The sequence below is a fragment of the Mesitornis unicolor genome, unplaced genomic scaffold (assembly GCF_000695765.1).
Source record: "Mesitornis unicolor isolate BGI_N332 unplaced genomic scaffold, ASM69576v1 scaffold23387, whole genome shotgun sequence".
Lineage (NCBI taxonomy): Eukaryota > Metazoa > Chordata > Aves > Mesitornithiformes > Mesitornithidae > Mesitornis > Mesitornis unicolor.
In genome coordinates, this window is record NW_010194655.1 from 11,070 (window position 1) to 30,047 (window position 18,978).

An 18,978-nucleotide genomic window follows, 5' to 3' on the forward strand; every position below is an offset into this window, starting at 1 on the left:
TCTGCAGTGGTGAGAGGCACGTGGCGTCTCTCCCCAACTTGCCAAAAAGACCCCTCGGGCACTCCCGAGTGTCTCTGAGCAGGCACGAAGCAGGAGCTGTGCCCAGTTACTGGAAGTATGAGATATGCTGCCCACTCCATTACACAGCCCGAGGCCATCAAGAGGGCAGGGAAAGGCTTGGAGAAGGTGTGGGATTGCCCCTTGCCCACCAAGGCAGGGACAGCATCCCCTTTTTCACAGTTTAGTCTTGCCTGGAGACCCCAAAAGCCCAAGAGAAGCAAAGCCTGGCCCCTCACTGCGAGGGAGAGAGGCAGATCTGCTCCAGGCAGTGGGGATGGCAGCAGGTCCCCAAGCCTGCAGGCATCGCCCTGAGATCAGCAGCCCTGATCAGTCTCTGGCCCTGAGGAAGCCTGGTCCCTCTCTGGGAGGAGAGGTGCGGGGAGCAGAGGCTGCCTGCTGCCCGCACATGAATGCCCTTAGCTGCCTGCAGAGGATTTGTGCGTTTAAAACTTCTTCCCAGGGCCTCCTGGGTTTGGTTTGGGCTCTGCTTCCACCTTCCCATCCCCTTCAGTCCCAAATCTAGTCATCTTCTGAGGCTTTTCCATGCAAAATGCTAACTTTGCACCTGCCCTTGCTTGCAGGTTTCCAGTGCTACGTCCTGATCTCCCTCCCACATCAAAGCCAGCTGTAAAAAACAAACAAAAATCACTAAACCAAACCCTAAAATCCTTCCAGAACCCAATTCTCTAGCCCAGAAGGGGACTTCCATGCAACACTGGGAGTGTTCTAGCTGCTTGCCAACCCAAGCAGGCATTAGCCACTAAAATCTTGGAGGCCTCAGTCCCAGCTCAGAGTGAAGCACAGATCAACCAGTTCAAAAGGCGAAGGGCTGGCTCCTCCTCTTCATCACATGCACATTCCCAAAGAGAGGAGTCAACGTGCCCTGAGGATCAGTGCATGCACATCGGCAGAAGGTCCCCTGACTGTCCGCACCCAGGGTAGGCTCAGGATGATAACCAGTACAGAGCTACCAGTGTGAGCTCAGGGAGAGGCTGATGCCACTCCCTTCACGTTGCTGGGTACTGTGAACGACCCCCACATATTCGGGTACCCCTTTCCTCCCTGTCCCCAAATCCTGCTCCATCCGGCCTTGCAGTTGCATCTTCCTCACTGTGACTCTTCTACCGAGGCCAAAGATGGAGGGGTTGCTGCCCAGAACCCCTTTTGGGACAGTCAAAGATTAATGTCCTAGGAGTGACTAAGAGAAGGAGGATCTCTCCTCAGGAGTGGACAGCGAGTGCAGGAAGAGCATCAGCAGCCAGGATAGTGGGAACATAGTCCTGTCGTGGTCAGTGGAAAAGTTCCACCAACACCACCACCAGGAGCAGCTGCAGCCAAGAGCCAAACGTCATGGTGGCCTGGCCCTTCTGGGACATGAACCTGAGCTGGTTGACCAGGCGCTCCTTCACCAGAGCCTGCTTGAAGCCATCCTCCTCCGAGATGCAGACGTAGTGGCCGTAGTGAATGTGGCTCACGTTCTGGATGAAGTGGAAGCAGTCCTGCTGGGGGTGGGTGGTGTTGCAGGTCTTGATGAGGCTGTTGTTGTGGTACCAGTTGTAGGTGGCATAGTGGGACTCAATGGGACAGTTGAAGTAGTAGCGGGAGAAAGGGACAACTGTGATGTTCTGGTAGTCATCTACTGGAAGAGATTGAAAAGGAGGAATTTGAGACAGGTATCTCCAGGAATCACGGTGTCTTGATCTCATTAAAAGTCTCAGCATGGTCTTTCTCAGTTCCCCAGCAGTGAGCTGCAACACCTTGCACACCCCCTGCACAGGCTTGAGAGTCAGCCACCCTGCCCTAAACATTCCCTGGCCACACAGCTTACAGTTCAAAACCGTTACATACCTTCCTTAATGTCCCCCTTTTGGCACTTTCCTCGCCACGGGTCCAGGTTCAGGCTCTGACGCACCTCTCTAGCAGATGGGAACAAAGCACTAACGTCAGGGAAGCAGCACTTCAGGGCTAGGAAAGGAACCTCCCATAAAAGATGTGATGGATCAGATAAGGAAGAAAGTTTAAACAACTGCTATTAACTGGGTAAAATAAAATACACCCCACACCCTCACTTAGGGGCTTGGTGGATGACAAACATGAAGCCCAGCAACTCATCACAACAAACCACTTTAAATGGCATCACAGTTTTGGGGGACAGCACAAAAGTCTGCAGTGTTACTGCCTGAACACAATGGGTTCATCTCTCTCTGTGATGGAAAGGTAGCCTCAAAACCACGTGTGGCTCTAGCCAGGAAGGAAAAATATCGAGGGTCTGGTTATTTCGCACATGAAAGCAACCAGCTGAAGGTAATGGAGAAAGAGCAAGCTGTTGGTGCCACATACCGGTTTGCGTAAACCGACTGACAGCTCCCGTTGAACCATCCACAGTACGGGTCCCTCGCCAGCAAGCAGCTGTCACAGTTGTTGCGATAGAGCCTGCACATGTCCATGGGTATCTCCACGACTTTATTTATTGAGCCCACGTACAGCATCGCCTGCAGGAGGAAAGCAGAGGGCCTGATCATCTCGGCACAGCATCCCAATGCCACCTTATGAGGTCTAGCACTTCTCCTGCAGCTTCACTAAGATACTGGGGTGGGGTTTTGCCACATTCTTCCTTCACCTCCAGAGGAGAGGAGGTGTCCAAAAAACCCCGTTGCCCACTGACCACACAGAGAGTTACCCAGGACTGGGGACATCAGCCCAGCTGTTGGGATTTAGCAAAGCACGCTGCAGGACCAGCCCCACAAACTCACCCAGAGGCTACTTCCAGATCTAGAGGCTGTCATTGAACCATCAGTCCCTGCTCTCCCCTGCTGTCTCCTTTCAAAGCTACAGCCCAACCCATTGTTTTCCTTTCTATGGAGTAGGCAAAGACCCACCCTTTTGTGGTCCAGGATCATGGACTGGATTGGGTCCTTCTTTGGGAAGACCTGGAGCTCCATGATGTTCTGCACTCCATCAGGCAGCTCCACAATCTTGTGGATGGATCCTTTGTCTGGAAAGAAAGGCAGGAAAGCACCTAATGAAGCATGCTGAGAGCAGAAAGGCAAGGCAGAGGGGCTGCTAAGAAACCCTCCTCTAGTCATGTTTCCCACAGCAGAGCCTTGTCACCCTCCCAGCCACAAAGAACCCATTTCCCATTGCCCTTTCAGGACCCGGCTGGGCTGCTTTGTTAAGCTGCACTGTAACAGCCTCAGCAAGAAAAAAACCCAACCACACTCGAGCTTCGCTCCATTTTGATCACTGGCCTGCTCTTGCGCGAGCCTCGTCTCACCGCTTGCCTGAGGCTGAAGTTCCAGTTTCTGCCTTTCTGTTTTTTCTATTAAACTGACTTCCCTCTCCAGTTAAACAACTCCAAACTGGTGATTTAAGGAAATAAGACCGTTCAGCAGAGGGGTGGGAAAACAGGTCCTGAGGGAACAGGGCTCAGGAATCCTCACTGCTTACCCTCTTTTAGTACCTGCAGGGTTTCTCCTTCCCTTCCCCACCATCAACCAGAGGGAGGTGAAGTATGTGACCCCAGGTCAGGCAAGGATTAGGACTCCCCGGGCGCTGGGCTGTGCCCACCCCACCAAAGGTAGGCAGCTGCCCTGCCAAGCCCTGCATCTTGGAGCAAACTCCTTGTCGAGCCTCTGCAAGGCATTTGCGGCATTTAAGCTAAGGCTTTTGGCAAGATAAGAACAATTTGAACATGTGGGAGCCCTAATCCAACCCAGGCCACCTACCGAGAACCGTCTGCATGTTTTTTTTAATCACTGATTAGGAAACAAAAGCCCCAGAAAAGTCCCTCCACAAGTAGCAGTGAACAAATCCCAGCACAGTGCAGAAAAGGGAATGAGCACCGGACCACGCATCTTCTGGGCAGCGAGTAGCTGCACTGCATGGGAACCCAGTCAACCTCTTGCTCTCCATCCAGTTTACCTGCAGCTGAATTGCCTTGGCCCAGCTCCACAGCATCTTCAGCTGCCCCAGGACCTGTGCAGCTGTGATCAGCTGCATGTGTCTGCAGCCAGAGGTGCTGGCCTCACAGGAAGTCTGCACCACTGCACTAGAGCGAGCAGGGACAGGCTGAAGCAGCCCAGCAGGGTAAATCCTACGTGCTGGGATTCTGCTTTCAGCCCATCTTTGCCTACACAGCAAAACTGGATGTATCTGGCTGTACTGGGACTTGGCAGCTCTTTTCTGCTTGACAAACATATGCCAAGCTGGGAACACAGCCCTTTGCTTTGCTCTGCTCTGGGGGGTGGTCTTGTCTGCTTCCCTCATGTTCCCTGCCCTCAAGGAGAAAGCAAACTCCAGGGAACTCCAAAGGGGATGTTTCCCAGTACCTGTTGCCAGATAAAGCACGTTGTAGCGGAGTCCGTCGCCCGCAGAGACCTCATGCACCCCAATCTTCTGGTAGCGGTGCTTGTTGTGGAATAAGGGACTCTTGGTGGGAGAGAGGGGCTCCACCCGGTCCTCTACCTCTGGGTGGCTGTCGGCTATCTTGAACGTCTCACTTGGGGTGTGCTGTCCAGAGGAAACGCACTGCAGGAAGAGAGGACAAAAGCCACCATCAGAGTCAGGCACATCCCTGGGAATGAGGCTCGCGGCCTGTCACCCCCTAGCAGCTCAGAGCAGCCTCCCCCTGTCTGCTGCTTGCTGCCGGGGCAGTAGGGCATCCATATCCCAAGGGCTGGGCCACAGGTTGGGGTTAGCCAACACAAGTCAAGACATTGTCCTCCAGCTCCACACACGGGAGCTCGCGGACTTGTTTGCTGAGGCACGTAAGAACCTGTCTCCCCTCGCTTTCTATGAAGGTGCTGGACCTTATCCAGCCACCTTTTCTTTCCGGCAACAAAGCTCAGATCCTTCCTGCAGTGCCTACGCCCTTCCTCACTTGCTGTGGCAGAGCAAGGATCAGCTTTCCCGGCCTCAGGAGGACTCTCCACTTCATGGGGGCATCTTTTATCACACACTCACCTGGCCAGGCTTGATCTCTGGGTCGGGACCATTATAGCCTTTGAGTTTGGATGTCCGAAACACATTGTCAATGTCCCCAAAGGAATAGACACAAATAGCAGAGCTTCCCCTGCGGGCAACAAGACAAAGAGAGGGTCAGGGAGATATTTGCCATCACCATTATGGCTGGGCCAAGGCAATGCACATCGTGCCTTCGCTGACCATGTCCACTCTGGCTGTTTTCCACCCACGTGCCTGCCAGAGACACCAAAGGGTTAAAAGAAAGGATTTGGCCCATGGGACAGGACATCCCCCCTATTTTGCAAAGCCCCTCACCAGGTGTTTGTGAAGAGCCCGTAGACTTTGGAGTGCCGCCAGTTACTTGCAGGGACAAAGAAGACATCTTGCAACCAGTTGAAGTTGCCCTTGGTGACTGGGTCGACACAAATCAAGCTGGCTTTCAGGAAAGTGGTCCACTTGGAAGCAGAGAGCGAACTGGTTCCCCCTTTATCTTCCTGAGGGAGAGGGAAAGCACGGAGTCAGGGTTTGGCAGAGAACACCACAAAGTCTCCAGCATCTTGCATGGATAACTGGGGGATGATCTGGAGGCCACTGCAACAATCATGTACCTCTCTAACATCCCAGAGAGACAGAACAGGGCTTTTTCTCCTCTGCAGCCAAGATGGGAGCCAGAGGATGGAAAGAACAAAGGACATGGCCATATGCCACACAAACTCGGTGGCAGAGGACAGAACTGAGCCAGAGAGAGGAAATCATGTGCTGGTAACCCCAGATGAGCCGGCACATCCATTTGCCACCCCTGTAACACTCCTGCTGCTCCACCATACACTGTTCCCGTGGTACCTTACACAGCTGGGCCACTCGGGAGATGTTTCTAGGGGCCTCAGGACTCTTGTCTGGGTTGTCTTCACGGAAGAAGTAGTAAATCTTGTCCTGGTGAGGCTCTTCGTGCCTTACTGTGGCGGCTTTGACAAACTGGGGGTCTGAAAAGGGAAGTGAGCCGTCAAACTATGGCCTGAACACACACATTTCGTCTGAAAAGCCACCCGTGGACACCAAACCAGGGTGCTCCACAGCAAACCACTCACCCTCAGACAAGCTGAGGAAATGCAAGCACCAGCTGTGCTCCAGGCAAAGGACAGGTCTGAGCTAATCCTTTCTGTCTGACAAATGCATCACATGAACAACCACTCTTCAGAGGCCACCTTCCCAGTGGAGTCCCCTTCCTCTCCATGCACTCATTCCCTCGAAGACCAATTCCCCAGAGCCTGGAGAAGCCTCGGCTGCTTAGCAGCAAAGGAAACCCATTCTCCCTTCTTGCTCAGGGGAGCTATAATCATAGAAGAAGGCTCCCTCAGTAGGGACAAGCTGCACTGTTTGCGGTGTGGAAAACTCAGTGATGCTCTTCCTAGGGATACACCACTGCCACAAAGGGCATCCCCAGCAGCCGCAGGGTTCCTGCGAGCATCATTAGCTGGCGTCCTCACAGCAGGGAGTTCTGTATAAGCATGGTATCAGCCTTGCAGCTCTAGGTCTATCGGTTTTGTCTGCTGGTGCCTTGGTTGTCCCCTCTATTGCCCTGTATGCACAAGTGCTGCTTTGTCCTGGCATCATTTCAATTTGATTTTTGTCTCTGGCCAGGGGTTCAACAACCTCCCATACCCTGCTGTCACTGGGGAGGCAATTTGCTCATGTAAATTGAGGGAGGTCCTTTGTCTCTATTCCTCACGCTGTCCCATGCACAGCCCAACACGTTCCTGCCTTAAAGTTTCACCGTGGTTGGGGATTTGGAAAGTCATTGCCCAGAACGGAAGTTGTTGTTCCTGTTTCCACCACTGCAGGGCAGCTGATAGGCACCTTTACACAACCGTATTTCCTTCCAGCATCTGACAGGGAACTTCCCACTCATTTCTCTCCATTTCTCCATCTCCTCACCCTGAGCAAGAGGAACTCACTTGTCAGTTGTTTAGTACCAGAAACAAAGAGGTGAAATTTCCCCAGCTGACAACAAGCGTGCTGGAGGGAGCCATCAGGTCCATCCTCACTGGCACTGCAGATGGGGACCAGATCAGTCCTCTCCACAGCTCTAGGGGTGACCGAACCCAAGCAAGAAGCTCTGGATCTCTACCCAAGCTGGGCAGAGAGGACATTCACCTCCAAGCTGTGCACCGTACTTAGCATGGCCCACAGTTGCGGGCTGACGAAGTGTCCAAGTTATCTACCTGGTGGGGTCCCAACACCTTCAGGATCTCCCCCATACTCACTCTGCATTACTGTGTCACTTGTGTAGAGCTCTCCACCCCCTCTCACTCGTCGGAAACGGGGTATCTTGCCATTCTGCTGGCTCTTCTTGATGGTGGAGTAGATGTCATGACCTGTGGGAAAGGAAGGCTCATTTGCAGTGGGCTGTTTCCAGAGGGGGTGGAAGGGTTTGGGAGAAGAAAACAAAGAACCAAGAACTCTCCGGGCACATGGACTCACAGGGATGGTGAATACAGGTCAAGAAACCCAGTCCTCACTGCCTGGAACTGAGCAGGCCTGGCAAGGCTTCCCCAAGAGACCCCCTTAATCCTTTTCTTTAAAGAGCAGCAGGGACCGATTCCTGCTTTGAATCTCTCTCTCTGCCAGGTTCAGAGCAGAGGAGCTACTGCAGGACCCTCCTTCCCTGCTGTTTGCCTTGCACCCTACCCTCCCACACAGAGACTCAACTCCCATGCCCTGGGCAGGAATAAACAACCCTTGTGGCATGCTCTGTCCTAGAAGGATGTGCATTTCAATGAGGCAAAAGCAAGAAGCCCTAAGGCCAATTCCCAACTACAGCAGAGGGACAAAGCCCTTGGAGCAGCCTCAAGGTGCTCTTTTTTGTTACAGAGGGCCCAGCCTTCCTGCACAGCATGACGACTGAAAATGTGAGCAGACAGACTTACCGTCAACGACAACAAGGGTATTCGAGTCAGGGGTGAAAGGAGCAATTCCTCTCCCATCCCATGAAGTGCTCTCTTTCTTCTGCGTCTGGAGAAAGACAAAAACGGTCCCTAAGTGCGATTGTTTAAGCAAAGCCCAAAGGAGAGAAGAATGCAGCCCATCGTTGAACGGGCCACGCAGAGCCACTGCTGCAAGCAGGAGATGAGGAGAGGGGGACTATGACAAGTGAGCACAGAGGTGGCACAGGCGAACCTCTGCTCATGTGGGCTGTCCCATGCTGCCACAATAAACTCCTCAACGGAGCTGGCATTTGGGTGTGTCAGAGCACTCTGAGAAGGAGGGGAGCACCATTTTGCAGATGGAGAGAGAAGAAAACAAAACAGCACATGCTTTGCTCTAGTCCCGTCACAGGTGGCCACAGCATACCAAGTTCCAGCAGGTAGGAGCGCAGGCGCCGGTCCCACACACTAACATCCCGTCTCCATACTTCTCCACTAACGTGAGGTAATTTTTATTGTCGTCCTGCAAGAGAAAGAAGAGGAGCATGAGCAGCTGTAATGGCAGAGTACAGACCCACAGCTCCAAGTCCACTGCAATATGGCTTCCTAGCTTTTTTATGGGTCTTAAAACCAGAGAAGGAAACTGGTATCATCATCTGATCTCCTGCTCCACAGGCACTGGAGGTCTTCACCCAGAGAAAGTACATAAGGAGCATACTCAGGTCCTTCAACCCCCACCCATCCAGCTGCTCCACCACAGGTAGGACCTACCAAACTCCCAGGCATCATGCACAGTCCTTCATTTTTCACTGGGAATTCTTCCTACAATAAAAGAGAAAGAGGTATGCTTTAATTCCTTCCCTCTGACAGCCAACTGGCCTGGGCTCAGTCCCACGTAGTCACTTTCTTCACAAGAAGCAAAGCAAGCCCACTGGCAAGATGGTCATTAAATACTGCAACACACCTTTTCTTTCCCCACCTCAGCATTTGAAAACTTTTGAGAAGGCTGGGCCAGATCTCACAGGCCCTCAAGGTGATGGAGAGAAATGGGGATGCAGGACCAAAGGACTGCTCTCCAAAGGATTTTGGGAGAGGATCTGTTGTTTTGGGGAATGGGTGTTCAATAGTGAGTGGTGGTATCTGAAGGCTGGGACACGAGAACCACACCATTCCTGGGAACAAAAAGGGAAGTTACCTGGCCCAGACGTTAGTAACTGACTTGTTGGAGAAGTACAAGAAGGGGTCATGAGAAAGTCAGCTGGGGGGGTGGGTTTCCTGCTGCATGAATTCAGTGCCCAGCTGATCCAGAACTTCCTGCATTTACAGAAAAGCAGCCTGGGCTCCCACAATGGAAGGGGATGGGAACATAGCTTTTCGCCAGTGACGTGAGTCTGAGCAGTCCTTCTTACATTAAAGAAAGGGTCCCTCACCAGAAAAATCCTCCCCCTGGGGCAGGCAGCAAAGACCTCAGGAGGATCGCAGTCTGTGAAGAACCCACCCATAGCTGGCACAGGAGACTTCTCCCTTGCTGCAGCCATTGATTGTACTGACGTTGTGCTGTGCAGAGACCAGCAAAGAGGGTCTGGGCAGAAGCCAAACCCTTCAAGGCCTGACTTTGCTGCTAGCAAAGACATTGAGCAACATATTTGGGCTGTAAGATGGATGCCGAACACTTGGCTCCAGGGCAAAACTTGTTAGCAGAGCATCCTTACCGTGTAGTTCTCATCAGTTGCAAAGTCGTAATAATAAAGCCTTCCCTCTCCCCCAATGTAGATGGCCGAGCTGTTTTCTTCGTGATAGAAGACCGGGTACTTCTCACTCCTGGGAAATGCATATTCTTTCGCACCTAGGAACAGCACGGAGGAGACTCTCATCAGGGGAACCATAGCTCACTGCAGAGAGCACCCGCAGCCAGCTCAGGCTGATCAACTCCCTTTCCGTGTCCTCGGTGCAAGTAATGAGAAAAACAAGGACACGGTGCTGGGGGCCCTCTGGGATGGCTGGCCCGGCACCAGGCAGGCACGGAAAGGCAGCGCCCAGGCTCAGAGCTGAGCTATTGTCTCCTTGGCCCCAGGGGACAGGAGAGCTGCACAATGGGGCAGGGCTGGTGATGGAAAAAGAGGACGAAGAAGGGAAAGTTCACTGCAGGAGCTCTCCTAGGAGAGCAGAAGCTCAAAGTGACTCAGAATTGGCTCTGCAGCAGCCAGGTGAGTGCTGCCTCCCAGCTTTGAGATGAAGGATTCCCCCCAAGGGATAGGAGGGATAGAAAGGGTTTGGAGCTCCAGGTCAGAGCCCAGATGTGACAGGGGAAGGGTGCACTTACAGCCACAACTCACAGGGCTCCACGCCCCAGATGCAAACAAGAAGTGAGCTGCAAGACCTAGAACCTGTGTCACAACTGGTTGCTGCTGATGGGAAGCTTCCCAGGCCCAGCTGGGAGGAAGAACTGCATGTCCTCCCCTCTTTCACCTTCTGGCTTTTCCAGCTCATCTTTCCTGAAAACATCCTCTCTTCCTCTCTGCATTGCCAGCTCAAGTGCAGGAGGCTGACCCTGCACCACAGCACCACTGTGATCCTCCTCCCTTGGGGCTTCTGCCATCCCTCGATGGGGTCCACTGGTCCTGCATCCCTCTCCAGGACGGTGCAGCCACATCTGGGCAGCTTTGAGCTGACTATGTTTCTCCCTTTTTCCCTTTTCCAAAGAAGAGGGGGCCTCTCTCCTGGCAAGTGCCGCTGCTCCCAGCTGACAGACAAAGCCTGCGTCTGCCTCGGGAGTTGGCTGCCTGCACAGACAGGCAATTAATCAGTGGCACGTGTCCCTCTCTATTTATAGGGGCACTTGGCAGGACAATCTTTGCACAGCCCAGCATTCCCCCTCTGCCCAGAGCATGCTGCGCAGGGGTCCCGCCAAGGCTCCGCAGAGCTGAAAGTAAAAAAGACTTATTAGAGGTCACCGGGGCTACCGAATGTCTGCTTGATTTGTGGCTTTTTTCTCCACTTTGCTACAGGAGTCGCACCTCCTCGGGGTCTCTAATCCCTGCGAGGTTAAGTGGCACCCAGCCAGCAAGGCCTTCCCATCACTGGTTTGGCTGGGAGACCATGCCAGGTCCACGAGCCACTGGTTCACATGGGCGCAGCGTGGAGGTGTGCTGTGGTATAGAAACCATCGCTGCCTGCAGCTTCTCACTAGAGCAACACCTCCGGGCTGCCCTTCCCCTGCACAGAGGGACGGAGCCCATGGGGGATTCGGCAGATTCACAGCCAAGAAAGCCCGGCCGGATGGCAGTCCCTGCCTGCTCCCTGTCCCCTCCCCAGCCCTGCTGTCTTCTCTTCTGCCCAAGGATTTGGAAAATCTTCCGAGCATGTGCTTTGCCTGTTGGAGAAGCTGGCATCGAGTCTTTGCAGGCTGACCGTGCAATTCATTTGCTTAAATGGCCCTACAAGCAGGATGCCAGTCAAGCATGCCAGCTAGCCCAGGGAATTTCATCAGCTTTCAAACCTCCAGCCCCTAAATTTGCTGCTTATCTTGGAAAAATTACACCTACAGCCATTCCCCACTTCTCTTCCTCTGCCTCACCCTTCTGCATGCATCACCCAGTGACCTTTGGTTTCGTTTTGAGGCTTTTTCACAATGCCGCATCTTTCTTAAGCTCAGCTCTGAGAGCCGTGCCAACCTGCAAGGACATTTCTTTCCAAACAGCCAGAAAATAAACAAGCCCAAAACAATAATTTGGTTGGCGCCAACATATTATTTATCCTACTGCTCCCCAGGGCCAGCGTTGAATCACTAAGCTGAGAGTAAACAGCTCTGCTAGCCAAGGCCCAGAAGTGTGTTTGTGGTTCCAGCGCTGATTTAACTTGATCTGGAAAGGGGCCTTTTAAAGGTGTTTCCGTGAGCGGGTGCTGGGGTCCCTATGCCTTGTAAATCTGGCCTCTGGCCTCTGCTCTGCCTTAACCAGCTCGGCTTTGTCAAGCAGTTTGGTCCCCTTTGCCTCCACTTCTCATCTGGGAGGACCGGAGGGAGCTGCCCTGCACAACCTCGCCACCAACCCTCCCTCCAAAATCGAATCCGGAGCTTCAGAAGACACAGGGCACATTTCCAGAGCCTTGCTAACCCCGCTGAGTCCCTTTGCCTGGCATTTACTGCAAACCTTACCGTCAGCACGCAAATCAATGGCACAATTGTCAATTGAAATGCTAACCCCGGTCCGGAGGAATGAATGGGAGAAAGAGCGGCTTTGTGCTTTGCAGGGAGATGGAGAGTACCACACCAGATTGAAGAAGAATACTATTAAATGAGGGAGAAAGAGGGAGCCCGGTGCATCTCAGAAGGATGCCTGCGGGGTGAGGTAACGGAGGAGGAGGGAAACGAAAAGGGAGATGCTCTGGATAAGATGAAGGCAGGGAGGCCCATCCTAAACACACAGAGCAATGCAGATAACAGAAGGAGCAAGCCTGCTTCCCATCTGATAGAGAAATTAGACAGCCTTTGGGTCCAGGAGCCCCTTTAGAAAGTCACCAAGAGCCTAAGCAGAGCCTGGTCCTCCCCAGCACCGCAGCAAAGTCGAGCTCCCAGAGCTTTTTACGTGGGGAAGCATGCCCCCCACCTCCAGAACAGATGTCCCACTCGAGAAGCAGCGTGGGCGTGCAGGCAAACTCAACAGCGCGGCTTTCATCCTGGCTGGAGGGCTGACTCAGCTACGGCAGTCCTTCTCCCCTCCGCACTCCACCGCTTCCAGGTCTGGCAGCCAGCTCCGGCATCCCAGACGCTCAGCTTAGTCACCGGCTTGCACGGCTCCCGGCACCGGTAGCAGGCGAGCCTTTGCGGGTCTACAATTCAGTGATGCTGGGAGAGGACAGCATCTCCCTAAAATGGAGGTGATGGTTCCAATCTGCTCTCATGCCAGCATCTTAAAATAACAAACTGAGATAAAGCTGGGGAAAAAGAAAAAGGGAAGGAGGGTAAGAGCCTGCTGCTTCTTGGAAGTGATGCTAACCCAGACAAGAGGCAGATCCTTTACTTCATGCTCAAAAACCCCTAGAACATGAAGAAGGGAAACCAGGCAGGGTATGGACATGGGGCTGGGTCACCCACCAAGATTGCTAAACGGGATTGAAACTGGTGGCAGCGCTGAAGCTCACCACTGCAGCGAGCACAGTCAAGTCTCCCCTCGCTGCCCAGGCAATCCACCCAGCAGCCCCAGGGACTCTCCTCGCTGTAACTCGTTACAACGCTGTCAGTCATCACCATCAGGCGTCCTACCCTCCCCGGCACGGCGCCAATGACACCGCCACCTGCTCTGCTGCCTGGAAGACTGACAGCAAGCACGCTCCCTCCTGAATCATGGCAATGCCCTGGTTCCCTCCTCCTCCAAACAATTTCCCAGGTTTTATTTCTTCCTTCCTCTTTGGATTATGACCTTGATAGCAGCACGTCTCTGCTGCAATCCCACTGAGACTGGCTCTGACGGCAGAAGGAAAGGCTGCCTTCTCGATGCTGACACACAAACCAGCAATGCAAGGAGGTCCCTCACATCTTGTGCCCTACACCTGTGCTGGGAGTCCTCACCTCACAGCAATGCAGGGCCGGCAGTGAGTCAGAGCTGCGTGCTCCAGACTCGTGCATATCACTCCATTTTTGGGAACATGATAGCTGTCTCAGCTCGATGACACAGATCCCTCTTCTGCTCCCACTTCCCCAGCGCACACAGGATGCATGACAGGCAGCCCAGTATGGGCAGATCCACTGCTTTCCTTCAAGGGCCAGGAATTTGCTTCAGCTCCACTGCCTTAGTCACCTACTTTGGGGTCAGGACTCCCAGTCCCAACCCTGACATCTCTCCAGTTTCACTACTCCCCCAGGCTAGGAAGAAAATCCCTGGATTTCCTACCTGCTTGGCCAGATACCAGCCCTGAGACCCTCCCCAGCTCCTCCTCATGGAAAGTCACAGCACCCACCCCAGAGGGATGGAGACATCCCACAGGGCTGCGTGGGTTCCCTCCATCCATGGGAGAAGGGCCAGACTGAACCACACTGCTCCCATCCAAGAGCCATGCACCGTCTGTCTCTCCTGCTCTGCCACGGATGCCAACAAGAAGCCATGCTGCAGGTTTTTTTGGGTTGAGTATTTTTTTAGATGATCTATAAATTCCCAAGTTGAGACATTTCGGAAGGAGGAAGTATGCCTCCGGGGAGCTGCTGTGCTCATCGAGAAGTGAGGTTTTATGACTTTGCCCAGAGAGAGCAATATAACACAAGGAAACCACAGTCGGGCCAGGGATGTGCTCCCCTGAGCCCTGCTCATCCACAAGCCATCCCCTTCCCAGGGGGTGGACACCCTGGAGGGGCTTCTGATGGGCAGATCCTGCAGCAAGAGGGTTTGGTTCTTTTACAGGAACAGCTCATCTCTAGATGAGATGACCCAGAAGGGATGTTCTGGGGGTGGAGGGGGTTGCTCTGACCTGCCATGGAGTAATTGAAGGGTTGCAAGGTCTCCAACGTACCTCATGGAAAATTATATACTTCTGCAGGAGAAGGGGGAGTTCTGAGAAAGTGAGAAAGGGGAGAAAAGGCGATACACTGTGGGAAACCACTTCCTTCTCATTGCTCACACAAAAACCTGACCCGTCGCGCCCTCCTCTCCCCAGCTTACGCCACCAACACGCTGCCAAGGGATTTCAGCTGCGCTCCTGGGAGCTGGCATCCTCACAGCCACCTTCTTGGCACTGGGGAAGCAGAGGGACGGGCTGAAGGGTCATCCCACGGTGAATATTGCTCAGTGCATGGGGCAGCCCCACACCATTTTGGTTCAACCTGTGCTCCACCAATAGTCATTTCTCAAAGAAAGCAAAATAAAAAGAGCAGAACCAACACAGCTCCATCCCCTATAGATTTCTATCCCTGGCCCCTAAAGGCTCTTGGGTATTTCATAACTGACACAGCCTCTCCCACCAGGGCACTGGCCAGGTAGGGCAGCAATGCTGAGGGCAGAGCAGCTGCCTTTGCTTTGGCCAGCCAGATGCACCCAATAGCACATGTGTGCCCAGAAAGGATCAAGTAAATGGTTTCTCAGTGAAGGCAAAGTGCTTTCTCATCAGCCCAGGGTGGGTAAAAGCACTGACTGCAATTTTTCCATGCCCTCCATCCTGTAGGAAATGTTGTGGTTCGGTTTCCGAAAGCAGCCCCAGCTGAGAGCAAGGGCTTGGGCTGTTTGCTGCTCTCATTTTTATTTTCCATCTGTGACCATCATTATTCATGTGGAGAATCAGTGAGCCCAGCACTAGGCAGCACAGGCAACCCACAGGAGGTTGAAGAGCACCACAAGGGACATGTAACCCTGAACCCTCGCAAATGGGTCCATGCACTTGCGGGAAACCCAGAAGAAAGTTGTGAAAGCACAGAGGGGAGACAAGCAAGTGGGAAGCCCACGTTACTCAAACCCAGACCTGATTGCCTTACACATTTCATTCCTCTTTCTTACATTAAGTTCACAGCAAGTCAGAGTGACAGGTTTGGTATTTCTCATCCTGTCTCTCCCACAAGACAGTTTGTAGACAAGCAGCATTTAATCATCTGCCAAGAAACCTCATGCTGTCTTTTCTCATACCCCTCTCCAAAGGGCAGAGGAAGGCCATGGGTATATCAGTAACATCTACACTCTCTCCTCAGTGGGACTTTTCCACCCTCGGCCAGGCTGCCTTCCCACCTGCCACCACACGGCCTTCTCCCCCAGCCACTCCTGAAGAATGATGGGGTGCCCTTGTGGCTGATTTTCTGCTGCCCTCCAGAGATCCCCGCCATCAATACCAAAATGTTCCGGAGCAGAGGAAATAATTCAGCCCCCATTATCAGTGATACATCCTACAAAAGCTCTCAGCCCGTGTACAATCCAAATGCCCGGGAGGGCCACGATAGTGCAGCGGAAAAGGCTGGAGCTTGCAGAGTACACTCTTAACTAGACAAATAAGCTTTTTTAGAGTTGGACTACAGAAGGCAAATATTCTGGTGCATTAACGATTTCCACTCTATTTCTGGTAAGCTCTGGAGCATCTTGGCAGCAGGCAGCAGTATTCAGTGCAGGGGTGAGCAAGGGCAGGAAGAAAGAGGGGAAAAAAGAAGAAAAGCCTCTCGGTTTGGTAACCCAGCTGCTGGGCATGGGCAAGCCTGCTCAAAAGCTCTTCTGAGAGCCATGCAGCAGATCTCCCCTTCACGAGGGGCCTCCAAGCCAGAGCCGGCAGCAGTGCCAAACACCCACTCAGCAGATCAACAAAAGAGACCCCTAACCTGCAGCCAGGAAGGAACAAGCCTTGAATTCAAAATCTCTGCCATCAGGCAGAGCTCGGTGGGCACGGGCAGCACTGCAGGGCTCCACTTACCCTCCAAAGGCTCAAACCACAGTGCTTGGTGCTCCAGGAAAGAGAGATTTTTCCTTTTTAAACACAAAATGACTATATGACAGGCTCCCCCGCATTTTCTATGCATGCCAACGCATTACTGATATCCTCTGTCCGCCCATGCATGCTCACCCCCCCCCCCCCCCCCCCCCCCCCCCCCAGAATTATGCAGCATCGAAGCCTGTGCCACTGCAGGATGAGCCCAGAGCCTTTGATTTCATGTGCAGTGAGTAGCAAGGCTTGTCATCTAGCAGGCACACTTTTCCCCTACAGCCCCATCGGCTGCACCCTACAGATTGCAGGTGCTAAATTTAGAGCCAGGTTTTCTTACTTTCTGAAAGCTGTTCGCTGTAATGACAGTCCTGAGCCATGTTCCTGCTGGAAGCTGGGGAACTTGGGCCTGTGATTATGGGTTTTTATTATACGGTCACTGGAACAACGGCAGGACAACAAAAGGATGCTTTTAGCAGGAGAGCTGCTATCCAGAGCACGTGGCCGCCCCTCCCACTAGGAAGATCAGTTCCCAGAGACTGATTTATCTTAAAAAGCCTTCCAGAACAAAAAATGCCCCGAGCACCTCTATGAGCATCCACCAGCAAAGCAGCCGCTTTACCTTTTAGCTTAATTGGCAGCCATCTCCTACCTCCCCGCTGCTGGTTAGGGCAGGGCAGCTGAGAAACCCTTCTTGGGCACATACCCTCTTTTCCTAGCCCAGGAATGAACTCAGGGGAAGGAGACCTGTGCAGTCCCCTGTGGAGCCTCCAGCATCTGCAGAGGTTTCAAGGTGGGAGGAAAGATCTGTGGCTTTGGAGCGAGGACAAAGTTTCCATCCCCTTTAAAAAAGGATGAGATTATGCATGCAGCAAGGGGACTTTCTCGCTGGATCCCACCCCTGTAATGAATGTCAGCTAGGTCTCAGCCCTGCAGCCTTCTGGGTTTGTGCTGGGGAAGGCCATGCAGACCTTCCTAGCATCCCCTTGCCGCCTGCTTGACCCCCACACCAGCAGGAACACACAATATCCATTCTTCTCATGTCCATCTTTGGCTGCAGTGCCACATTACTCACACTTGGAAAGCCAAACCACCGTGTTACAGTCAGTAAACCAGTTGCTTCAATCAGACTTTCCAAAACTTGTGTTATCCAAGATATGAGCAAACCCGCAGTCACAGTTGTTGTGAGCAGCCCAAGGGCAGTTGTCTGGCCGGGACTGGTAACACATTCCCCAAGGAAGCTCCTACAGCTCCTTAAACTTGTGATGCCATCTCCCTCCCAGTCCGTGCATGCCTGATAAAGGAGAGCAATTTAACCCAAGTGGGTAATTCGCTGTGGAGTCATCGCTGCAGGACACCAACACCACTTAACAGGGTTCAAACTGGGGACTGGAGAGTTACAGCACTGGAGAACCAGAGCTGTCATTAAGGGCAATGTTAGGTTTATCCTACAAACCCAGTTGCTCCAGACTTACGGTAGGAGATGCTTCCGCACGCAGCTCCCATGTCACCCTTACAGCATTTCTGTCACACCAGACACAGACACAGCCTACTACACCAGGTGGAGCTGCGATTGAAAAGAAAAGAGCGCCCAACAGGAAGAACGAGTCCTATTCTTGAAGCAACCAGGAATAGCTGCACATCATAGGATGTAGCTCAACAGGAGAGAGCTGGCTGCAAAACAAGCCATTTCCTTCTCCCAGCTCACCTTTTCCTGTCCTTTTTCTGGATACAAGCTTCTTTAAAAAGCATCCCGTGCTCACTGCTTAGACTTAGTTCATACTTAAGTACTCAGGCTGAGATTTAGCTTGGCCTGCTTTAAGTCACTGAAACGGACTGCATCAACTACAGAAAACCTGGTTTTCTGTAGTTGATGCAGTCTGTTTTGCAACTCTGACCCTGAATCAGCCTGAGGGCTGGCACAGGGCTGGGCAGCGGGGTCAGCAATTTGCATCTGGCTCCCTTTCCCAGCCTTGAGCATTTCGCTGCAGCAGCCACAACTTATTAGTTCACCCATGCCTGTTGGTTTTGTGTCGCGCTCTTGCAGCAGGAGATGGTTGTGATTCACTCGCTTGGTTTGTTTGGTTTGTTTTTCTTTTTCAATCTGCACAGAGCAAAAAATATTTTCAATCAACATTTTATGATACCAGCATCACCCATACTGTGAAAATGAGCCGTCTGCAGAAAATAGCATTGCTGGGAAAGTGATAAGCTTTCTCCTGGAAATGCTGATGCTCCGAGAGCTTCATGTGAAACTGTCCTACAAAGATATTTCACACCCATGTGGACCGTGGCTCCTGAGAAAACAGCGCCGCTGTCACTGAGGAGTAGAAGCTGGTGCTAGCACTGCAATCTCTCATTCTGCCACTATGCCCCACCAGTACCAGTTTGGCCTCATCTCCAGTCAGCTCTTAGCTGAACGCAGCACCATTGCGGTGGTGGGCATGAAGAGCTCTTCCAGCACTCAGAAGTCCTCGCCGGCACAGCTTTCCCATGGCAAGGAGAGGCGGCTGAGCTTGGCAAAGCCCAGGAGCTATTATGGGCAGCATGAACAGTTTCCAGGAACTGCCATTTCGACTCCCCTCCCATGGCCCAGGGCAGCCCAGAGCCAGTCTACCCAGCCAAGGGTCAAGCGTATAACCTTTCT

General features: G+C 52.8%; 1 protein-coding gene across 1 annotated transcript in view; it reads right to left on the reverse strand.

Moving 5' to 3' along the window:
• Window positions 1-1,349: 1,349 nt before the first annotated feature.
• SEMA7A (semaphorin 7A, GPI membrane anchor (John Milton Hagen blood group)) overlaps window positions 1,350-18,978 on the reverse strand; it is a 21,491-nt gene continuing 3,862 nt past the window's right edge. The window contains exons 2-14 of the mRNA XM_010187890.1: window positions 9,659-9,792; window positions 8,718-8,768; window positions 8,374-8,469; window positions 7,950-8,034; window positions 7,287-7,397; window positions 5,866-6,005; window positions 5,338-5,516; window positions 5,023-5,131; window positions 4,389-4,587; window positions 2,940-3,055; window positions 2,401-2,552; window positions 1,909-1,976; window positions 1,350-1,699 (exon numbers count right to left, since the gene is read on the reverse strand). Of these exons, the coding sequence (XP_010186192.1) occupies window positions 1,350-1,699; window positions 1,909-1,976; window positions 2,401-2,552; window positions 2,940-3,055; window positions 4,389-4,587; window positions 5,023-5,131; window positions 5,338-5,516; window positions 5,866-6,005; window positions 7,287-7,397; window positions 7,950-8,034; window positions 8,374-8,469; window positions 8,718-8,768; window positions 9,659-9,792 (1,790 nt within the window). The remainder of the gene's footprint in view (window positions 1,700-1,908; window positions 1,977-2,400; window positions 2,553-2,939; window positions 3,056-4,388; window positions 4,588-5,022; window positions 5,132-5,337; window positions 5,517-5,865; window positions 6,006-7,286; window positions 7,398-7,949; window positions 8,035-8,373; window positions 8,470-8,717; window positions 8,769-9,658; window positions 9,793-18,978) is intronic.